Below are 23757 nucleotides of genomic sequence, written 5' to 3'. Positions count from 1 at the left end.
AAACTGTTCTTTCAGTATATATGGTAACTCTACTCCACATCTTTCCCTTTGTCGTACACTTCCAATTTCACTCGTCGTCCAAATATCAGAAAGCATTGATCACAGATATATATTAACATCTGATCAGAAGCAGTTTTACCACATTGCTCACCTGTATTTGTTGAATATTACACATTCTCTCTTAGGGAAAATACAGTCACACTAAAACTCTAATATGATGATATCTGATTTCTGTGGACGATCAGGTGTATAGATCACTCGCAAAATGGCTTTAACAATCATTATTTGCTCAGGGTAGATACCATTAGACTGTTAGGTGGTGAGGAGTGAACTACCACATCTTGCTGCTCAAGTGGGACCACAGAAATATTTTGCCATGCGTCTGACAAAATAACCATGTCACAAAATAGACAAAACGCCAAGTGCATATTAGGAACAAGTATTTGTTGTAGACTGTAATCTCATATTAATTATAACAAAGAAATTTAAAATTTCTTGACCAATTGGGGCATCTCATTGCCTGTTGCCTGTTGAGCGGAAAGCCAATAGAAAGAAACAGAGGACAGCAGTGGATATCAAAAACTCGAAAAGTTATCTACCATCCTCGGGAGCTAAGGGCTTCAATCACAGGGCCCAGCGTTTGGTCCACCGTCTTGTTCCAAATGTGTGAGAACTCCAACTGTGACTTCTTCCCGAAATTTGGCTCAAACCTCTACACGATTTAGAGCAAAGTTACCAATTATGAAACTAAAAGAATAAAAAAAAAAATAATAAAAGTGAAGGAAAAAATATAAACAAACAAAAGAAGCTAAATCAAAGTCATTCCACCCAGGAAAAAATTAATGATCTTGGAGTAGATCCTTTACAAATGATGAATATCAGTCCCTGCTTCTAAGAACCACTTGCTACCAAACATGATAAGAATGAAAACTCTGGTAACAGCCACTCTAACCACATTCCACTCTCGAGTGTATTCAAATAAATTTCAGAACTTGATCCTAATGCAACTGTATGGTTAAAGGTACGGTTGAAACGAAACAACAGACAAAAAAACAAGAAACAGATAAGAGCACCAAAAAATCATGGGTTAACGAATATTACCCCCCACTAGATGAGCCAATTAGGATTTCCCTCCACTAGATGGGAAATTAGGGTCTCCCCTCCCCCCGCCAAATACACACAAAAAAAAACACAGACAACCCAAATTGACTTTTTTTTTTTTTTTGTGTACTTTGGGAGGAGACCCTAATTTCCCCATCTAGTATGGGGGAAATCCTAAATTGGCTCATCTAGTTTGGGGGAAATCCTGGGTGTAATACTAGTTAACCCTTTGTTAAATCATTGAAGGAAAGGATGATAAAAATAATTGAAGGAAAGGGAGTTAAAATTTAAATTCATTATATAAACATCACCATAAAAGCATCAAAATCAGAAAAGAAAATATGATCTAACACCCCCTCATTTTTTTTATTATTTTTTCTCTTCTCATGAGTAAAGCATAACCTCATTAATAACCACCGGGGAAGAGAGAGCAAGAGAGGATGGACCGATATAATTTAACAATAGTAAAATACTAAAAATCGAGAGAGAAAGAGAAGGGGAGGGGGATCAGAGACGAAAAAGGAAAAGTTAACGCTTCCTAAAAACAAAATAGATTCCTAATCTGAATACTGAACTGTTCTAAGAGAACCATCTCAACAATGACTTTTTTTCTTCGATAACTATCATACTATTTCAAGAATGACTTGTCTGTTAAGAAAATCCTGCCTACAGCACCTAGACACCTGGTAAAAGTGTATAACATGCGTCCATTAAGTGATTGTCCACTCATCAAGAGAACCTAATATTAAAGGCAGTGTTGTTCTCCCATTAAGAGTAGACCCTTTTTCTGGTAGAATAGAGAAGCTGAAATACAGGTTTTATTCAAATAAGAAGTTCGCAACAGTTCATTGGGAGTCGCTATTTGTCCAGTCATCAATTAATGCACGTACAAGATAAAGTTCTTATCTCCCACAAACACAACTTTATTAATTAACCAACCAATTTAGGACAAAGGCCTACAACTCAATATATCAATTTAACCATGATTAACAAACAAAATTTAATTCAAATAGGAAACTAAAACTACCTATGTTCCAGAGTAAGTAATAACCCCCCTCTAGACTACATAACCTCAAAATGACACTAAAACCTAATTATGAAAATGCTAAAAACATAGAAACATTTGGTGCCAAATTACGCCTTTCCAACTCTAGAGCGCATCACAATATTCGAAAAACCTCGAGAAGAGGATAGGAGGACATCCAAGTAAGGAGGGAAAAGCAAAATGCAGGATATACTTGACCAAATAAAAGATCCACAAATCCACTGTGAACACTCACATTGAAGCTGAAGATAAAGAAACAAATCGGCCATCCACAGACCATGCGGACCAAAGAAATTCAATAAAAAAAAAATTAGTGTTTCTGTCTCATAATATCATGGGAGAACAGAGATCAATTTGCATACTGAAAAAAGCAAAGATGAACTTTTAGACCCCCCCTTACTGAACCAGCTGGAAAACTACGATGACGATTCAAAGGGTTCTAAAGGAAGATATCTAGGCTATTGAAAAACAGCAAAGACAAACATACCATGTCCAGAATCTGGCAATGATATCTAGTTTACAGACATTCACCATCTATATTTAGCACATGTTTGGTGGATTCGTGGTTAGTAGGGGAATCCTTTTCTCGCGGATATGTCTATTACTGTCACTTTCATGTTTGGTCTGTGTTTACTGTGAATACCACGACAACAATCGGCTTAGATAGGAAAGTCTGCAAAAATGTATATAAGCATATCACACAAAAGAAAAGATTTGGAAACTCACGTAACGGGTAGAAAGACCTGGGTCAACTCATTTCTTACATGTTTTTAAAGAGGAAAAGTCTTGATGAGAGGTTGTTATGTAGCACCTATGTTGCATGGGTAAGGGTACGAGTGTCGGGTTTGGACACGGGTATGGCAATTTGGACACAGCGAGGTCTGCAAATCAAGACACGGGGACAGGCTAATATTATAATTTTTCTAAAAAGAAATTATTTTAATTCTAAAATATTGAATCTTGAAAAGCACATTGTTAAGGGCTTAAGGTAGTTGGATTCTATAATGATGATGTTTGAAATTGTAGCTAGAAATTTAGCTATATCCACATGATAAGGCCCATTGGGCTTTGAAAGTTTAAAACAATTAGCAGTTATTACTAGTTAGAGGATTAAATACGTATTCCAAAAAAGCCCAGCCCGCATTTTTTGTTTCAAGACTGGCCCATTTGTTATTTCCACCCATTTTAAGTTGTCTGGCACATTTCTTCCTTCTATTTTCCAAAACCCTAGATCTGGTTGTACAGCCGCCATGACCAAACAAGATAGAGAAATAGAAGAATGAAGACCAAAGAAAAAGAATAAAATTTGCGCAAGAGAGACTGACCAGTCAATATTCCTACGTCTCCTCTCTATTTCTTCGAATAAGTTTTTTTTTTTCCCCTCTGACTTCGACTATCGTGTCAGTGTCGCCACGACAGGATACGCAGGGAATTTCGGCGTACCTATGTAACACAGTGTAGCACAAACACAACCTTAGGCCTTATTTGGTGTAGCAGCATATAGGATGTGACATCATATGCCGTGGATATTGGTAATTAGGAGATCAACTTTTTCCATAAATCCCTAATAAAAAACCTTGTATAGTTCTAACACAAAAGAGCTCAAACACATCTCTAGTGAAATCCTTGATCCCCTATAACACCAAAATCCAAGGAGCGAATAGCCTACACCAAACGAGTATTAAAATGATAATTTAACATAACTTTTTCAGGCGCTCTAAATGACTATGTCCTATCAAACTGGATAGTACAACCTAAATGTGTCAGCAAACCGACCTGAATTTTCTGTAAAACCAATCCAAGATTCCAACATCACTCAGATGACTGTTAAAAACTGAATTAGGCATGTCATGACTAACACATTAAATTAATTTAAGTGCCTAAATAGTGATAACCACAAATATGTGCCACATGGTAAGTATTGAAGAGTAGCCTAGCCAAGAAAAAAACTCCAACCAAATTGATAATGCATAATCTCAAAACTTAACAACCAATTTGTTCTTGACTACAAACCCTCATGTACGATCACAAAAATTATAGAGTTTTCTTGGTAATAAATGACCTTGCTAGAAAACAGATCTGATCTTCACCAGATTGATTTTCAAGCCTGAGACAGCCTCAAAACAAAGAAGACCCACTTTGAGGGTCAAGACCTGCGCCACCAACGCATCCAGGGATAGGACCATATTAATCAGGCCATTAATGTGCATTCAGTCGCTTCATGTCTGGAAAGGGGGTTAGCTTGAGATACTACGGCTTATAGAACTCGTCAGTGTCCATTGGTTCAGGTACACAACCCTTTCCAAGTCTTACTCATCAAACAAATACAGCTAACATTTCCTACTTCTTCCTCTACACATCCAATATCATATGCCAACCAAAAATGAAGCACATATCCGAAGTAATCTTATACATACACACTTCCAATTAAGCTAATAGGATGAAAATACTAAGTACTGTAAACAAAGATTACATCCATAGTGTTCTGTACAGGCCCATTATCTATATGTAATCCAAACTTGAAATGGAATTAAAAGAAATTCTCAAATGACTAAATATAATAATGAGAAATATGGGAAGTGAATTATAATTACCTGGAATTGAGTTTGATGGTGAGGCTGGTTTTGTGAAATGGTCCTATAAAGGCTCTTCCGTTCCATACAAATAAGCCCACTCGTTAAAACGCTTCCCAATGCGAACCCAAGAAGTCGTTCCTGCATATATATATATATAATTGGAGTTACAAAGGATTAAATAGAGGGACCCACAGTACGAGATGGAGATTGTTTATTTTTCCTCACCTGAGCAAGAACGCTGATCATGGTTTTTTTTATTTCTTTCCTGTTCTGAAAATGCCCCTCCAAAGACGTCGATCAAATTATTATTCAAGACCTGCATTGCACCTGATCAGACAGACTATTGGAAGCAGGGATTACGGCCCAAAGACAAAGCCCAACAATAGTTTCGCAATAAGTCCATGACCGAACTGGATTTCGGCTCAAAAACAAAACCGGCTAATTACCTCAAGTGGCGGAACAACGTTTTACTAAGGGATGGAGTATGTGGTCCAAAATGTAATTTAATAGGTTTTTGTCTAGTCTGTCATCAATATCTCATTTTCTCCCTCTCTCTCTCTCTCCCTCTCTCCTTCACTCATATATTTTAGAGCCTGAGAAAAGTGTCATCAATATCTCACTCTCTCCCTCTCTCCTTCACTCATATATTTTAGAGCCTGAGAAAAGAAATGACGTGTCCCAAGCGAAAAAGCCCAAAGAAAAGACATAATGCGATTGAAAAGGCCCATAAATCCAAGGTGGCGCTCGATCCATAATTCATAATTTATTATGACGTTGCAAAACGCCAAAACTTGCAACTACATTCTAATTGTTTTTCTCACTTCTCTTAAATGAGCATCCTTCTTAAATGAGCTGGTTCATTTTTTTGGATCTGGAAGGGGTCATTTCCATGGTAAGTCTCCGGAACTACTGTCATGTTGACAAAGGTCCAATCTTCAGTTCTCACATGACCTTTTCCACCGGAGCATGATGATGTGAACCTGAAATGACGAATGTAAACAAAAAGAGAAGACTGTAGATTTGTTAGAGAGTAAGTGTGTTATTGTGCTTAATTATTTACTATTATATTTTACCTTTTTCGGGTGAATTTTGATGAGTTTAAGTGTCTGGGCTTTACATGCAGGCAAACAAGGGAATGTGTATCAGAATATTTAGAAAAAAATTGAAAAGTGCGACTTGTCTTGCTAGTGATGATGATTCTGACGTTGCTTAATGTGAGTTTTTATTTGTCTTCATAATGATCTGCTTCTATTTGTTTATCTAACAATTCTGGATCATGGAAAATATGATGTGTTGATCCATTATATATTTAATTGTTTATTGAAGCTTCATATATGTTTATTTCCACGGAAAAAAAAATATATAAGCTTGCTTATCTTGGTGTTTTTTTTTTCTCACATTTAAACTAGGATAAATATTGTAGATAGAGTAGTATTAAAACCTTGGGATTCTATTGATTATGTGGACGAGAGATTTCCTTCTCCTTGGCCTTGTGTATTTCTTATTCAGTCAGGGAGTTTTGATGTTAGTGGTATTTTAGAAGTCAAGTTGGGAGAAACTGAGTGATAGGAGTGTTCTATATACCTAACTGTAAGGGAGTGATATCCCCCTTTAGGAATATCAGGCGCGTACTCAGTACGGTGGAAATATCACACCAACCTGGGGAACCAGATTGCACCTGTAAGCTAAGAGAACGTTCCAGCACAATTCGCCTCAGTACGCGAACCAGGCTATAACGTGACTCAGCTTGCCTTCTAGAAGTAATCATGAACAAAGAGGCACATGCATGGATCACTGCCACCAACTACTGACCATTGCCGCAAGCTACTTGCCCAGACTACTAATTTCCATCATTGCAGCAGACCTATAAAGACAGGTCACACACGCCTCCTTGATCTAGACCCCACGTTGGTGATGCACTTTACACGTGGTGAGCGAGGATTCATTCTGAACATCTATAAATACCCCTCCCATGAACTACGCCCGGACGATTCTTCTCTCCTCACTTAATCGAGAGCAAGATACGTAGGCAGTTCGCTCCTAAGCCGAACTCGGTCCCCATAATAACCTTTTTCAGTTCCCTTCCAACTTTATTTGTAAAGGAAAGCCGAATCACGCTTTTACATTGGCGCCGTCTGTGGTCTCGATTACTTGAGACATCATCTTCACATAAACCAAAAGAACCAAACACCAAACACCAAATATCTCAAGCCCACGAAGTATGGCAAGCCTCGGCTCAAGTTCAAGGCCCGCGCAAACCCGGTTAGGCTTAACCAACGAGAGCATTTCCTTGCTCGAGGCAAAGAAAAATGCGCTCTTCGATGCACAAGTTGATGCTCAACAACGACCCGGGTAACGTCGTCCGAAGCGGCATCAACAAAGTTAATCAACAGATTAACGAGTTGTCGCGAACGGATCGACTAGAGCGCAAGACGCGAAAGACGATCGATCGTCGTAAAACGCCAAGGCGTCTGCGCTTTCCGTTCACCACGAGGTACTTTCGGTAAACCCCTCCTCAAGATTTTGTCCATCCACGTTTCCCGATATGCGATGGCAAAGACATGCCCCAAACCAACATGTTTGCGCTACATTCAAAGCTGGCCCTTTTACTCTCCGGAGCTTGACCATCTTCATTTGTCGGCTCTTTCCCCGCCAAATTTCAAAGATGGATGGCCCACTCAATTGGTTCTTTTCACTCGAAGTCGGATTCAATCAAAACTTTCGAAAGCGACTCATTGATCGTTTGTCGGTCCAAGATGCGCAACAAGGACGTAAAAGCAGATCTGGATTCACTCTTCCAGCTATCATTTGGAGAGAATGAAACCATTCGCCAGTTCCTAGGTCGGTTCAAAGTCGAACTGTTATGTATGGAAAGTGGCCTCAAAGAGTCTTTTGCCACATTGGCATTCTCCAACGCCTGTTGGGTGCGTAACACAGACCTCTCCAGGTTGCTGATGAGGTCACGCCCAGAAACCCTATCAGAGCTGTATGCTCGGGTCGACAAGTATATTAAGCAGCAAGAAGGTTTGCGACATCACGGTCTATCAGACGACCAAGAAGTTGCGGCAATCTCTGATGACACTCCACCTGCCAAAAAACGGCCCAGGTCGCAAGCACCCAAATCAGGCAACCGCTTGGATAACAACAGAGAGTTATTTGTCGACACGCCTCCCCCTATATCTTGGAAAAAATCAAGCGAGCCTCATACTTTCAGCCTAGCGTACGACAACCTGCAGACCGACCTGACATGCCATACTGCGCATTCCACAAAGCAAAATGTCACGAGACCGACGCTTGTTGGGGGCTCAAACATTATCTCCAAGATCTCATTGAGGCCGGACGGATAAAGCAAGACACCAACATTTCGCGGCGGTGACTTGCGCCACAAGCTTATGGCCCGACGAGTGCGTAGTAGATCTCCACCCCGCAGGGAACGACAAAACGTCCAAGCTTGCTCCCGCAGCAGAGGGCGCTCCGTCGACCGTTCCCAGCATGATCGTCGCCCACACTCGTCAGATCGTACCAACGGCAGAACCATCCATCTGATCACTTTCCCAGATGACTCTGTTACTTCTTTCAGAGAGAAACGAAGGTGTGTTGGTGCTCTTCAAGAAGTCTACCATTTTTCTTCACAAGCAGCACACGCCCTGCGACATTCGGGTCGCCACTCAGGGGATATCACCTTCACAGTGGCAGATATCACCGAGGTCTGCCTCCCACACAATGATGCGTTTGTCGTCCACGATCGATCGGCCGACCGATTAAGCGGCCCCGATAGACCTCGGCGGCTCATGCGACATTTTGTTCTACCACGCGATCAAAGATGAACCCGCCAAGTCGGTGTTCATAGATCCTATCGCTCCTCTTTATGGGTTCAGCGGCTCCAGAGCCAACCCAATCGGTGACATTATACTCCCGGTTTGGTGGGATCAAGAGAGGATAAAGTCGGCTTCAACACGCGATTCGGCGTCTTGGACATTGTCGCCCTACAACGCCATCCTAGGGGCGTTGGATTCATCAAATGCAGCCGTCATCGCCTCTTAATCGCATAAACTACTCCATTTTCCAGGCCCCAGGGGCACGATGGAGCTTCGTAGCAACCAGCTGGAAGCCTATCACTGTAATCAAATCCACTCAACAAACAAGACCGCTGAGGCCCCAATCAGCATAAGAGACGAGTTCACCAGCTACACTATGGCCAAAGACCTGGTCGCCGAAGTCAGAGGCAACGCACTAACTCAGAGCGTTGGAGGCTCTAACAAAGAAGGCCTATCCATCCGAAACGGACTCGAAAATTGCCAAAGGCAGACCACTCACTCGCTCGTCGAGACACTAGAGATCGCCTCCAGTAACGGTGTTCCACAATGCGGACCACGTAGAGGTCGCCCACCAAATCCACCATCAGAAGCAACATGCGGTAAAGATAATCTTACGTTGTCATAACCACGAAAACGCTCCAACTCCTGCGAAGCAATTCCAATCACTCATCGGACCAACAACGATCCACGAGCTCAACCCCCGGAGGGCGGCTCTCCCAACACGTTTACGATGGCACCGGTGAAGAGAGGCAACGAGTGAATTTAGGAATAGAAGGCGACCCTAAGTTCGTCTATATAGAAAGCTAATCGACCCACACTCAAAACCAACTTGTAAACTTTTTGTCTACATGAATAAAGATGTTTTCGCTTGGTCGTATATTGGCGTGCGGGAATAGATCCTAACGTTGCCTGCCATAGGTTGAACGTCAACTCTAGTGCCAAACCAGTTCGACAGCGACCTAGGAGACTATCACTACGGTTCCAAAAAGCAATCAACGATGAGGTCGATAAACTCAAGCAAGTCGGGTTCATCCGGAAGGTCGACTACCCAGATTGGATCGCTAACATAGTGGCGGTTCCAAAAAAAAATGGCACGGTCCGCCTCTGCGTCGACTTCACCAATGTCAACCAAGAAACACCCAAAGACAGCTTCCCGTTACCAAGGATTGACCGACTTGTGGACCAGACCTGCGGTCACGAGCTCCTCTCCTTTATGGATGCTTACAGTGGGTATAACCAAATACCACTTGCCGAGGAAGATCAAGAGAAAACATCCTTCATTACCGAACAGGGGGTTTATTGCTACAACGTTCTCCCATTCGGCCTTAAGAACGCTGCAGCGACGTATCAACGAATGGTAACTGACATGTTCCAAGACATGCTAGGAGACACCATGGAAGTATATATTGATGACATGGTCGTCAAGAGCAAAAAAGCAGGTGACCACCTCACTCACCTCGAGCAAGGCGTTCTCCAGATTCGCCCGAACTCGCGATAAAGTCGAACCCGAGGAAAATGCCTTTTCGGGCGTCCTCCGGCAAAACGGGCTATTAGGTCTCCGGCAGTGGGATTGAAGCTAACCCAGATCAAATTCGCGCGTTCTTGGATATGCCCGACCCGCGGACAAAAAGCGGATCTGAAGTTATCGAGGCATGGTTGTCGCGACTCAACCAATTCATATCTAGGGCATCGGACAAGTGCCGAGCCGTTTTCGCGAACTCCTCAAAAGGCGGCGGTTCTCATGGAACGATCGGTGTCACCGAGCTTTTTCCACTCTCAAAGAGTATCTCACAACACCTCCCGTCTTAGCCAAACCAACAGACGGCGAAACGCTGGGGGCTGTATCTAGCAATATCAGACTTCGCTATTAGTTCGGTTCTGTTCAAGGAAGACAACAACTCAAAAAAACCAATCTACTTTACGAGTAAAGACACTAACTCCGGTAAAAGAACTACTCTTTACATCGAAAAGAGCGTTTTAGCATTTATATACTCTGCAAGGAAATTCAGCCGTGATTTCGTGCACACCCAATCAAAGTACTCACCGACCTCCCGTTGAAGAAGATACTTCACAAGGAAAATAAGACAACTCGCATGGCGGTTTGGGCCGAAGAGCTCGGTAAATATCACATCGAGTTTGTCCCACGCACCTCGCAAAAAGGACAAGTCGTGGCTGACTTCCTTGCCGACTTCCCGGTGGACGATCTACATTGGGAGCCAGAGGCAGACATCCTACCCCCCAAGCACAGCGACAAGACTGTTTGGTCCCTCTTTGTAGATGGTTCCAATAACCCTGGCGGAAGTGGCATTGGCATCGTATTAGTATCACCCGTCGGAGAAGTAATGGAGAAATCAGTTCGCATCGATTTTGCGACCTCCAATAATGAAGCGGAGTACGAGGCAGTAATTATGGGGCTTAGAATGGCGCTATAGCTGGGTGTACAAGAACTTCAAGTCTTTAGTGACTCGTAACTGGTCGTTCGCCAGATTGCTAAAGAGTACACTACCCACGAATGTAACCTTTATAAATACCTTAAAGTTGTTAATCAGTTACTTCTATCTTTCAAAAGGGCCACCATGCACTACTTTTTGCGCGACGAGAACCGCCATGCAACGATATGCCTAGCCTACTTGGCTACTCAAACACTAAGCAATACCGAGACAACTCCTCATTGAAGTAGTTGACCGACACGCCTACCAAGTAGAGAGCACGTCTTAGAAATCGGCGACCTCGCCCGCTCTTTTGAAGATCGGATGAGCCAAACATGGATGCAGACCCATCATAGAGTACATTCGAAAGGCACACTTACGCGTAAGCGAGCAAAGCCATACAGATGTCATATCAAGCACGTCGCTATTGTGTTCTGAATAACAAGTTGTTTCGAAAATCTGCTGGAGGACCTCACTTGAGATGTTTAAGTCCAACTCGTGGTCAATTAATTTTTCTTTGAGATTCATGAAGGAGAATCGCGCAATCATCTTTGGAGGTCGTTCTTTGGCCCACAAAGCGATCTCTCAAGGATACTTTTGGCCTCGCATGCAGATTGACGCCAAAGTATATGTGCTCAAATGTCTCAAATGCCAAACCTTTCGCCCAACATCATCCAACCCGCCTCAGAACCGATCAACATTGCAAGTCCCCTCGCCATTCCATGTGGGCATGGACATCATGGGACCATTCATCCCACGTAAGAGCACCGGTTTCGCCGTTTTTAGCTGCAACCGACATTTCACCAAGTAGATCGGGCGGTTCCTTTGGCACATGTCAAGGAGTCACACGTCGAAATTTTATTTGGACTCATATTGTCACAGATTTGGTCCGCCACACACTTTGGTGATGGACAATGGTTCGGTTCAAAGGAAAACGGTCAAAGAATTTTTGGCCAAGTGGAAGATAGTTCACGATTCTCCACTCCACGATGCGCTTCAAAGCAATAGTCAAGCAGAGGCCCGAATAAAGCCATTTTAGAAAACTTAATGAAAAGATTGAAAAGAACAAGAGCTAATGGCCAAACCGGCTAGAGAACATTTACGTGGGCTCATCGCGACTACATTTCGCTCCAAAGACGGGTGAGTCACCATTCTCCTTGTGTTATGGCACCAATTTGTTATTCCAACCGAATCGACAATCACAACAACTTCGATCCGAGCTTGTCGAGTCAGAACATAATGACTCGGTCCTAGCCCGAGAGGTTGATTTGTTAGAGGAGCGCCGCGATCTGGCAGCTATCAAAGTGGCATCATATCAACAGATTCTAAATAGGTCCTACAACAAACGAGTACATCCTAGATCCTTCCAGCCTGGTGATCTAGTTCTGAAAAAGACGCAGGATGACTCCAAACTAGCCGCAACATGGGAAGGACCGTACGTAGTAGACCGAGTTGTTAGCAATGGGGCCTACTGGATCAAGACACAAGAAAGGAAAGCACTTCCACGACCTTGGAACACTTATTTGTTAAAGAGATTTTATCAATAAAAATTCAGTCTCGTACACAGCCATGTTCTTAATCTTCGATAATTCAGATAGTTTAGTTACATTCGTATTGTCAACCACTCCATTCAAATACTTCTAGGATAAACTCCGACAAAACGCCTCGATTGAAGCGTAGCATACCGGGGCTACAAACGCCTTCGCCGAGCCATACACCCCGCCGCTAAAAACGCTCTTAGTAAAGACGCCTCAAGAGCTTATACGGTGCTCATAGCCTCTCCAAATCTCGCCAAGTTGAGGACCCATACTCACGGGATCAACTTCGTGAGAACGCCTCAAGAAGCAATCATACCTCGGGTCGCTGCACGCCTCAACGAGCCATACGCCCCAGGCGCTTAAAAGCTTTTAAAACGCGGCAAAGACGCTCTCGGGAGCTTTATGTGCTCATAGCCTCTCCAAATCTCGCCAAGTTGAGGACCCATACTCACGGGATCAACTTCGTGAGAACGCCTCGATAAGCAATACGCCTCGGGGTTACTGCGCTCTCGATGAGCCATCGCCCCGATGGCTTAAAACGCTTCAGCAAAGAAAGACTCTCCCGGGAGCTTACAGGCTCATAGCCTCTCCAAATCTCGCCAAGTTGAGGACCCATACTCACGGGATCAACCGTGAGAACGCCTTCACCGATGATGATGCATACCGGGGCTACACACGCTTCTCGATGAGCCATCGCCCCCCCGGCTTAAAAACGCTTCTTCGCGAAGCAAAGACTCTCAGGAGCTTACAGGCTCATAGCCTCTCCAAAATCTCGCCAAGTTAAGGACCCATACTCCTGGGATCAACTTCGTGAGAACGCTTTCAGTGAGCAATACGCCAACTTCTTCAGCGTCTCATGATGCTTGTTCCTTAGGGACGCCAACTTCTTCTTATCGGCCTCCAAGCAGAACGCATCATAGCCAGCTCGGCCACGCCACCATCACCATTACCGTGGTTTGAACAAAGACGTTTCAATCTATCATACCCTGCCAAGAACTGCACAAAGGACGTTAATGTTCAATCGTCCTCATTGAAGTCACAATAAAATGTATAAATAGAAAGCTTACCAAACAACAAGCCGCGTCGGTGGTCTTCAGGGTCGTCTCCAAGCTTTCACTCTCCAGCTCGGCTTTGTCACCATCGAGCACTATCTTTTCCAGGAGGCAGCTCGCTATGGAGGCCGAGTGGAAGCTACAATCAGAACGCTTCACCATGCGCTTCTTCCCAGTACGACCAACGTAGTAGAAGTCACTCCCCACATCATCACGACGCAGGGACGAGCTGCCAGACGCAGCATGGTGATCTTGCTCCCGATCGTCACCCCCACCGCGACTCAGAGACCTAAAGACGACCCCCCCAGGTCGCCCACCTCCCCTTACTTTCGCACGCTTGCCTTTCCTAGCGCTAGAATCATCAGCTTTACGCTTACCATGGTTCCCCAGCGGGTGAGGTCGGAATGCCATCTCCATCACGAGGGGTGAAGTTTCCCTAGCCCCCTCACTACCACCAGCACTCTGGGCATTACGTCTAGCCATTTTCAGACCTACAGAGCACATTCAAGCATCAGCGAGCTACCACACAAACAAATTTTCCTAAGATAAACCACGAATCAAGCAAAGCACGAGGGCGCACGAGATGATCGGAGAAAAGCGGAACCTCGCACCGTCTAAGAAAACAGAGCAAACTCGAAGAAAAAGAAAGGCAAATACTCTTCAGTTTCTCGAAGAGGTTCTATTTATGCCTACAAAACGTCTCTTCCCAAGACAAGTCATAATGGCATTGAGGCGTAAACGACGAAGCCACCGGCACCCATCATTTCATATCTCCGGCCGCCCGTATTCTTACCGTGCCCGCGCCAGCTTCTAGCTTCCAAAGAAAAGAACGCCCCTTGCGTCCTTAAAGACATGTGCGACCTGCACCATTTAAATCGGATAGCAAGCACGACAGACCAGCAAAGTCACAGATCATCGACATCGTATACCCTCCGTGACGACAAAGTCGCAACAAAGATATCCATACTTACAAAGTGCAAACATTCATATCATACACAATACTACGTATAGAAAGCAAAGCAACATGTTTCATATTCACAAAAAGGAGCGAACTGACGACATCAGGGAAGCCCCAGTTCGCAGACTAACCGAGCTGCTAAGATTACTCAGGAAATCCAGCACAGTTAGCTACTAGTTATCATTATCACTGGCAAAGAAGAAAAACGAGCTGCCCAAGTCAACCTAGGAAACCAGCTCTATTGTTTACGGTCAAAGGCCGATTACAACCACAAACACTAACAACTTTTTTACACAACATCATCAAAGTTTTCTGCAAGAACAACATTCAACACTGGGGAAGAGCTCGGATCACCAATAGACACCACAACTGCCTCGGTAGCGACCACATTTAGCTCGCCAGAACCCTGAAGCTAATCACTCACCACACCAGTAAGGGGGGAAGGCACGACTGCAGGAACAGTGCTAGCATCTTCGAGTGGTCCACCCCCGCATTCTCCCGAAGTTCTGCGCTCCCGCTCCTCCTGCAGGTCATCCAATTTCTTCTCCAGTTCCTCCGTCTCAGCACGGATGGTGAGATAGGCCTCTTTTGCTTGCAGTGTGGAAGTCTTACATCGTTCAAAGATAGGTGTTATTTGCGACTAGTCGGGCCCCTCAACGCCTCCACCTCATGCGCCCGGCCGATCGACTCATTCGCTGTAGATGTCTTCTCCGGCGTCAAAGGCGGTGGTGGGGCTTCAAAGCGCCCAGTTCTTTCTTCTCGGGCTCACAGATACATTTCAGATTCGAAGCTTCGTCCCTCGGCGACTTGACCTCCGTCTTTCTCCGGTTCATTGATCCAGGCGGCCGTCTTCAAACTTCGGTACCCAATGATGCGCGATAACTCGCCGACAACATATCACGTTAGTATCAAACAACAACGATATAACGACGATAACGCCCAAGCAGGGCGAAAAAGGTACTTACTAGGCACATCGCCTTTATCCATCCCCCCGATTCGACTCGGCTCCATCATATCCGTGTCTTTCCTATCACCGTCCGGTAATATACTCTCCTCCAAAAAAGCGACTATGGGGCGGACTTGTAGCCGCAATCGGACCTCCTCACATAAGCTTCTTTCCCGATTATTTCATCTATATACATCGTCGTCGGGCTCCAATTTCGTCTTTTCCTAGCACCGAGTGCCCCTTTATCGATCTCTCTCATACCAACCTTCCCTTCATCTTGCGGAAGCATCTCCAACAACCACGGTCTGGGCGACCTCCGGGCGCCCTCACCCAGACGCCCGAAGTCGGGCATCGGTCGGCTCGCCTCGAAGCGCGCGAGCCTCTTTCCCCGTTTCGCTACCCAGACCTTGGAAGGTCGAGACTTTGGGTCGTTCCCTTCCTCGTTGGCAAGCGAGACTTAGGGACTTCGAAGAGAACGTCCTCCAAATCGAACGGAGCGTCCTCTTGACCCTTCCCCACACCGGACCGGGACGCATTCAAAGACCTCCATCGGTCGCTTCACCCCCAAGACGCCCTCGGTTCCTATCTTCCCTAGTCACCAGATCACTCCTACGCTTTTCCATTACAGGCTTCCTCGACGTCCTCCCGCTCACCTTATCCCGCGCCCTGGTCTTTTGCACTTTCCTCCACTCCCTAATTGCGGGTCCTCCCCATTCTTCAAAGAAATGAGTAACTTCGGTAGCTTTGCTTTCGTTTTCACCATTTCAGCGTCAATCTAGCGAACTTCTCAATCACCTGTCGGCTCGACTCCTTTTCTAGGTGGATATCTGCACAGACAGCGAAACAATAATTTCAGTACAAAATCAACCAACGCAAGATCAATATTATCAGACAACGTACTGGTACCCACCAGTAAAGTCACATATTTTATTTTCCATTAATGAACCCGCTTCGCCAATAGCTTCCAACAAGCGGCGTCGTTTATCCCGCGACTTCGTTATTTTACCATCCGAACACTTTCGGCATTTGTAGCTCGAGTTTGGTAAAGTTCAGCGACCGAGATCGCTTTAATGAGTAATGCTCAATAATATCGGCCGACCTCTATCCGGTACTCACCGTGGCGTTCAACAGTCAAAACCTTGAACAACCGCCACGTGTTACCCTAAACCGAGCAGCGCTTTTGCCACGGCGGTTCAAACGGCGCCCCTCATGATTATCACCCCATAATTGATGGGGTGTACCTATCACTATAGACCGGGCGTTGCGGTCGGGGCTCATGGATCTCCGGATCGCATACGGTTATCCCATATTTCTCCCTTAAATATGGGAACGCCTCAAAGCATGTCCCCGGCCCAGGCGACCGCTAGAAGACGACCTCTCACAAAGACGAAGTGCTAGCTTCAAAGCAGCCTTCAGACGCAGATCGAGCCACATTTTCTTCACTTCCAGCCTCCTTAACCGCCTCATCTTCATCATCACCCTCACCCACCCCATAATACGGACTCATCTTTCTCTTCCTCTTCGTCATCCCAACCAAGAGAAACTTCGCGAACCTCATGAGATCGCGTGTCATCTGAGTCAGACATCTTTCCTCTAACCCTAACAATTCTAGCCACTAGTAACTAACCGATTGTCCTAACATCTCTAGAACAGAGACTAAGCACGAAGCAAGAAGTAGGAGTTCAACAATGGCAGAAAACTAACCTGAAGGATGTTGCGGTAGTGAAGTGGGTTTCTACTAGACGAAGCAGCCAAATGACGTTTCAAGAGAACCAACAAAATTTTTGAACAACCGCCCGTCCAGTTTCCAAGGCATCATGATTACACTCCAACCCTAGCCGCACACGACTTCCAACTAACTGTCCTTTCTTTTCACATCCGAAAAACGGGCGACGCGTTTTTTCTGCGAATCGCTTTCAGATTCTCCCCGTCTTTGGTCGCGTGTGTCAAACATCTATGCCCACCATTTCGTGGTACGACGGTCGTTCTCCCATTTCGTTGGATATCTCCACCTCTAGCATGACCCACACGCGCTACTGTTTTCTCTCAGCAGATCGCTCCCATGACCAACGCGCCCTACTGAGAGGGGGCTGTGTAAGGGAGTGATATCCCCCTTTAGGAATATCAGGCGCGTACTCAGCACGGTGGAAATATCACACCAACCTGGGGAACCAGATCGCACCTGTAAGCTAAGAGAACATTCCAAAGACAGTTAAGCAAGACGCAGCGAACCGGCTATAACGTGACTCAGCTTGCCTTCTAGAAGCAATCATGAACAAAGAGGCACATGCATGGATCATTGCCACCAGCTACTGACCACTGCCGCAAGCTACTTGCCCAGACTACTAATTTCCATCATCGCAGCAGACCTATAAAGACAGGTCACGCACGCCTTCTTGATCTAGACCCCACGTTGGTGATGCACTTTACACGTGGTGAGCGAGGATTCATTCTGAACATCTATAAATACCCCTCCCATGAACTACGCCAGACCTGATTCTTCTCTCCCTCACGAATCGAGAGCAAGATACGTAAGCAGTTCGCTCCTAAGCTGAACTCGGTCCCCATAATAACCTTTTTCAGTTCCCCTCCAACTGTATTTGTAAAGGAAAGCTGAATCACGCCTTTACACTAACAATGCATATATTTTTATTTTTGCTTAGAAGTGTTGTGTTAATTTAAACAAGTTACAAGTTACTTGATCAATTTCTCTAGTAATTTGATTCTATTTGTTTACCTAATAGGATCAACACATTTGCCTGAAGCTGGTGGAACACGTTGGGCCTGCGGTCTCATGACCTTTACCATGTCAGCTGAACTCGCATCAACACGCCTGTGGTCCCATGGTTGATTCTCCGTATCGTGACCTTTGCCATGTTGGGTGAGCTCGCATGGCAGGTTAACACGTCTCGTGATCGAATCTCCATGTCTGTGATCTTTGCCATGTTGGGTGCGCACACATGGCTTGTCAACCCATCTCGTGTTTGAATCTCTGTATCCTGATCTTTGTCGTGTTGGGTGCGCTCGCATGGCAGGTCAATCCCTCTCGTGTTTGAATCTCCATTTCGTGACCTTTGCCATTTTAGGTGAGCTCGCATGGCAGGTTAACACGTCTCATGATCGAATCTCCATGTCGTGATCTTTGCCATCTTGGGTGCGCGCGCATGGCCTGTCAACCCGTCTCGTGTTCGAATCTATGTATCCTGATCTTTGCCATGTTGGGTGCACTCGCATGGCAGGTCAATCCCTCTTGTGTTTGAATCTCTATTTCGTGACCTTTGCCATGTCAGGTGCGCTTGCATGGCAGGTCAGTCCGTCTTTCGATTTTTTTCTTGTGGTTTTGCAGATCTTGATTCAGAGTTAAGATTTTTCATCATGGGCATCATTGATGATGGAAAGTTGGGACTGTTTCCTTGAGTGCGGAGGCATGGCTGGTTGTACTTTCATAATGTAAAGCAAAATCAAAGTATGTAGATCTTTGCTATATATGGGATGTGTTTGTTAAAGAGTAAGTTTGTTTTTGTGATTAATATTTTTGGTTTTCGGTATTTGGAATCATGATAAATTTTGATGATTTTAAGTGTTTTGGGTTTGTGTTATACATGCTAACAAGGCTAACAGGGAATGCGAATAACAATGCTAAGAAAAATATTGAATGTCCGACTTGCATTTCATTAAATAAAATGTGAGCTTTTAGTTGTCTACCTAGTGGTTTGCCTTTGTTCACTATTAGAGGTTGATATCATATTCATGATATATTCATATTGTTCACTATTATAGGTTGATATCATATTCATGATATATTCATATTCACTATTATTTTTTCAGGTGTTTGGGATATTATTAAATTATGAGGAGTTAAAGTGTTTGGGGTTTGGGTTTTACAGGCAAACAGGGACTGTGTATAAGAATATTTGGAAAATATCAAAATGTGTGACTTGCATTTCGGTTTATAACAGGATTTGTCATTTTTCGCTGCTTGCTGGTGACGAATCTTTATTGGAAAGAGACTTTGTGAGTTTTTATTTGTCTTCATAATGATTTTTTTCTAGGTTACATTGACATGGGTAGGTGTGTTCGTATCGGACACGGATATGAATTGTCGGACATAGCAAAATATCAAAATTCGAGGTAAATTAGACAATATGTGTGTCTGACACAGACACGTGGATACGTATCTAACACGGATTTTTTTCAAAATATGGTGTGTCCATATAACCTAGATTTTCTTCTATCTGTTTACCTAAAACTTTTCGATCTTAGGAAATATGAGTACTTAATTCGTTATAAGTCTAAAATAGTGTGTATATATACATTTAATATTATTATTATTTTGTTTATGCTTTATGTTTACTTCCCAGGCAGAAAATATACTTAAGCTTCAATTCGTGTCTTTTCTCACATATAAACTAGGGTAATATTGTAACCTTCGGATTCTCCTTGGTGTTTGTCTATTTTAAGGCACGTAGTAGACTCTGTTATTACGTCGAAAAGGTTGTGAAATGGTAAGTTTTGTATCTCTCGGGACCTTCTGTCATGTTGACAAAGGTCCAATCCCTAGTTCTCCTGTGACCTTTATTGGCTGTGCATAAACTTTTCCACTGGAACATGATGAAGAGGAAGAGGGATGGTTTGAACCTGATATAGGGAAGGTAACCCAATAATGAATGGGCTGAGAGGTGGGATGGATTAGATCTGTGTTGCTGTTCTAAGGGCAGGTAATATATAACATCAACATCTTATTTTTGTTATGTGTTTAATTTGCAATCGACGTACGAGTAGTATTACTACAATTTGACTGTGGTTCACTGGTTCATGATAACATTGCCTAATCTTTTTGCTTCTTTTAGGTAGTATTTCTATGTATAAATAATGTATCCGTTTCTATTTTTGCTTAGAAGTATTGTGTCAATCTAAACAAGTTACAAGGTACTTGTTCCCTTCATCTAGTAATTTGATTCTATTTGTTCACCTAATAGGATCAACATGTTTGCTTGAAGCTGGTGGAAGACATTGTGCCTGTGGTCTGGTGGTCAAATCTCTATCTCGTGACCTTTGCCATGTCAGTTGAGCTCCCATCAACACGCCTGTGGTCTGGTGGTCAAATCTCTATCTCGTGACCTTTGCCATGTCAGTTGAGCTTGTATCAACACGCCTGTGGTCCCGTGGTTGATTCTCCATATCGTGACCTTTGTAATATTGGGTGCACTCGCATGGCAGGTTAAGACGTCTCGTGATCAAATCTCCATGTCGTGATCTTTACCATGATGGGTGCGTGCACATGGCAGGTCACCCCATCTCATGTTCGAATCTCTGTATCGTGATATTTGCCATGTTGGGTGCTCTCGCATGGCAAGTCAATCCGACTCGTGTTTGAATCTCCATTTCGTGACCTTTGCCATGTCGGGTGCGCTTGCATGGCAGGTCAATCCATCTTTCGATTTTTTTCTTGTGGTTTTGCAGATCTTGATTCAGAGTTAGCTTATCCGATGCTGTATTTCTTTGTTGATAAACTTCATAAGAGTTATTCTGGTCATAAAGCCAAGTAAGTACCCTTAATCTTATTTTGGGTGCATTTTGGTCCATATTTTATTTCGGTTTGAATATGTATCTTGTCAAGTGGTATAATGCATAATTTGGAGTTGAAGCTCATGTCTTTTTTATTGACAACTTTGTGCAGAGATGCAATAGTATCTTCAGTGAAGAAGATAACAGGACCTGGAGCTTTCAATATAGCCACTTTACAGGATGCAGAGCTTATATTTAATTCTGAGAATAAGCTTGTTTATGCCTTCCTCGACTCTTTGGTGGTAATCCCTATCTTGTTTCCTTTATAATTCATCTTGAATACTTCCTTAGGATTCTTTAAGTGGAATTTCGATCCTAGCTTTTATCTTTGGCTCTATTTTGTTTTTCTTAAAACTTTGAGGGGCTACGCAAATTCAAACCTGTCTATATATAAATCTAGCATACACTTGTCCTATAGTATATTCCTCCACTATTCCATTTAGCTTTAACTCCGCTGCGCTGTTCACTGGTGTGGCATTACCACACACTATCCTCTCATCATGTGTTACATGATTTAGCTATAAGTTTGCTGCTCTATTCCCTTCTCTGTAGATTTGACTAACCTCAAAGGTCTAAAACCTTGCCTGTGATCTCTAATGGCCATAAGTAAATTGTAACAGAACCAAGGGTATTGTACTATCAGAATTTTGTTAATTGCAGGTTTTATTCAAGATTCTATTCATGCAACGATTGGATCTTTTCGCCTTTAAATATATGGTCATTGAACCACCAGAAGAATTACTCCTCTTTGGCAATATGATTAAAGTTGTCTTTGTTTTTTTGGGCAAGCCTGTTTTAAATGGACACTGTTTCCACATGTCTCACGTGTTTTACCGACTTTGGTTTGAACTAAACTAAGTTTCATTAACGTAAATGTGAAAACCATGAATTCATATTTGTTGGTTAGGTATTTTTCTCCATCATCATCTAAACTGGTGTATGGTCCTTCCTCTTCCATTATTTTTGGTCTCCACAACTAAGTTTCATCCAAACACTTACAGGGTCCTGACAGTAACCAGCTTTGTGCTGCCTCAAGACGTGAAGATGATATCAACGTTTACCAAACTGACAGTCCTGATGTGGCAAAGTTCTTCCATATCGATCCCAATGCTAAACATCCTGCTTTGGACCTTGTGAAGAAAGAAGATGAGGAATTTCTTCACTTCGGTTAGTTATCTTGTTTTTTTCTCTTGACAAACCTAGTACTTTAAAATTATATAAGCAAACTAAAAATTGTTGGCATTCGTTCTTTCCATTCTACAGATGGTAAGTTCACCTAGTCCGCAATAGCTAAGTTTGCTAAGGAAAACAAAATTCCTTTGCTGATCTCTTTGAACAAGGAAAACGCTGCATCCGTACTTGAGAAGAACAAAATTAAGAAACTGGTAAAGCCAAGTAGCATAATTTATTTAGGTTGGATACATTTACAACTTACAAGTAATTCTCATATTGGTATGTCTATGTTCTCAGATAATCCTCTGTGGAACTTCAAAAAGTTCAAACAAGGTTATACCAACACTACAAGAGGCAGCAAAGTTTTTCAAGGGAAAGGTAATAATACATATAGAATTTTTCGCTCAAATTTTTTTATGCTGCTTTTCAATGCTGTGAACTTCTCATAGTATCAAGTTGTTTCTATAATTTATTAGTGGATATTTCTTATCAGAATCTTGTTTGGTTTAGTTGTCATTTTCTAGCGCCAATAGCACTTATATATTAGCCGAGTAGTTCACTAAGTATGTGAATTGCATAATACAAGCTGGGCTTTCAGACAGCTTTCTTGAGGGGCAGAAAATGTCTATGCATGCATGTGTTACAATATTTGAAAAAAGGAAGATCGCTCTACATGAAAGCTCCCATACCAAATGCTAGAATATAGTATATACAGACAATGGAGATTTGGTATTCCAGTTTTTCTCTCTACACTTGTTTCAATTCAAACAATAGTTTAATAAAATGGTACCGCAGTGCTTCTGGAAGAAGATGTTCTGTTATAATCATACATAGCATACATTAACTCTGAGTTCATGATTAATGTTGCAGCTTATATTTGTCTATCTGGATCTGGAAAACAAAGAATTTGGGAAAGAAGCTTCACAATTTTTTGGTATTAGCGGAGATGGTCCCCAAGTAATTCTCTTCTCTTGTTCTCTCTGGTTTGTTCTTACATATAGTTTATATGTTCGTTTTGAACAAATAACTTGATATGTTGAAGATGCAAAACACTTTAATGGTTCTGTTTATGCTTTGAGGTTCTGGCATTCACAATGTAAAGTGATGACGCAAAGAAGTACAGATTCAATGATGAAATTACCTTACATAGTATTAAGGTATGGACGCCTTGTCCTCATCCTCTCCGAAATTCTCATTAGCCCAAAAGAAAATCCCCTTGAAAGTTTCATAAAGCAATCTTTAGGTTTGAGTTATCATGATATATATATACTATCCTGGCAGGCGTTTGGAGAGGATTTTCTAGGAGACAAGCCTAAGCCTTTCTATAAATCGGAGCCTATTCCAAATTCTGTAAGTAAAAGAACTCAAGTGCATTTTTTTTAATTGTGTTTTTCATCTTAGAACCTGATTTAACTATTTCTTTAATTCTATTATAAACACAGAACGACAAGGATGTAAAGATAGTGGTAGGGACTAACTTTGATACGATCGTATATGATGATTCGAAGGTTGTTCTTCTTTTTTTTTTTTTCGCTAATACCATATATATTACT

General features: G+C 43.0%; 2 protein-coding genes across 16 annotated transcripts in view; one reads left to right on the top strand and one right to left on the bottom strand.

Moving 5' to 3' along the window:
* Nucleotides 1–83: 83 nt before the first annotated feature.
* Nucleotides 84–5187, bottom strand: LOC147482104 (zinc finger, C3HC4 type family protein). The gene is made up of 4 exons (XM_086575527.1): nucleotides 5169–5187; nucleotides 4948–5038; nucleotides 4741–4860; nucleotides 84–712 (listed from the first exon to the last, which is right to left on the bottom strand). Exons 2-4 carry the CDS (start codon nucleotides 4966–4968, stop codon nucleotides 596–598), a joined length of 258 nt encoding a protein of 85 aa, XP_086431653.1. The 5' UTR covers nucleotides 4969–5038; nucleotides 5169–5187; the 3' UTR covers nucleotides 84–595.
* A 150-nt stretch (nucleotides 5188–5337) lies between these two features.
* LOC147482102 (protein disulfide isomerase-like 1-4) overlaps nucleotides 5338–23757 on the top strand; it is a 35719-nt gene continuing 17299 nt past the window's right edge. For 3 of the 15 annotated variants that reach the window (XM_086575518.1, XM_086575519.1, XM_086575514.1), the window contains exons 1-9: nucleotides 19292–20181; nucleotides 20443–21008; nucleotides 21144–21273; nucleotides 22033–22198; nucleotides 22295–22416; nucleotides 22502–22582; nucleotides 23075–23161; nucleotides 23284–23361; nucleotides 23486–23554. In XM_086575518.1, the coding sequence (XP_086431644.1) occupies nucleotides 20881–21008; nucleotides 21144–21273; nucleotides 22033–22198; nucleotides 22295–22311 (441 nt within the window). In that variant the 5' untranslated portion in view covers nucleotides 19292–20181; nucleotides 20443–20880 and the 3' untranslated portion in view covers nucleotides 22312–22416; nucleotides 22502–22582; nucleotides 23075–23161; nucleotides 23284–23361; nucleotides 23486–23554. Of the gene's footprint in view, nucleotides 5753–5845; nucleotides 5937–18207; nucleotides 19149–19291; nucleotides 20182–20442; nucleotides 21009–21143; nucleotides 21274–22032; nucleotides 22199–22294; nucleotides 22417–22501; nucleotides 22583–23074; nucleotides 23162–23283; nucleotides 23362–23485; nucleotides 23723–23757 lie in introns of those variants that run through there. The other 12 variants (XM_086575521.1, XM_086575520.1, XM_086575515.1 and 9 more) reach the window with 12 other exon arrangements.

Source organism: Coptis chinensis, chromosome 8 (assembly GCF_015680905.1).
Source record: "Coptis chinensis isolate HL-2020 chromosome 8, ASM1568090v1, whole genome shotgun sequence".
Lineage (NCBI taxonomy): Eukaryota > Viridiplantae > Streptophyta > Magnoliopsida > Ranunculales > Ranunculaceae > Coptis > Coptis chinensis.
This window is presented reverse-complemented; position numbering and strand designations above follow the sequence as displayed.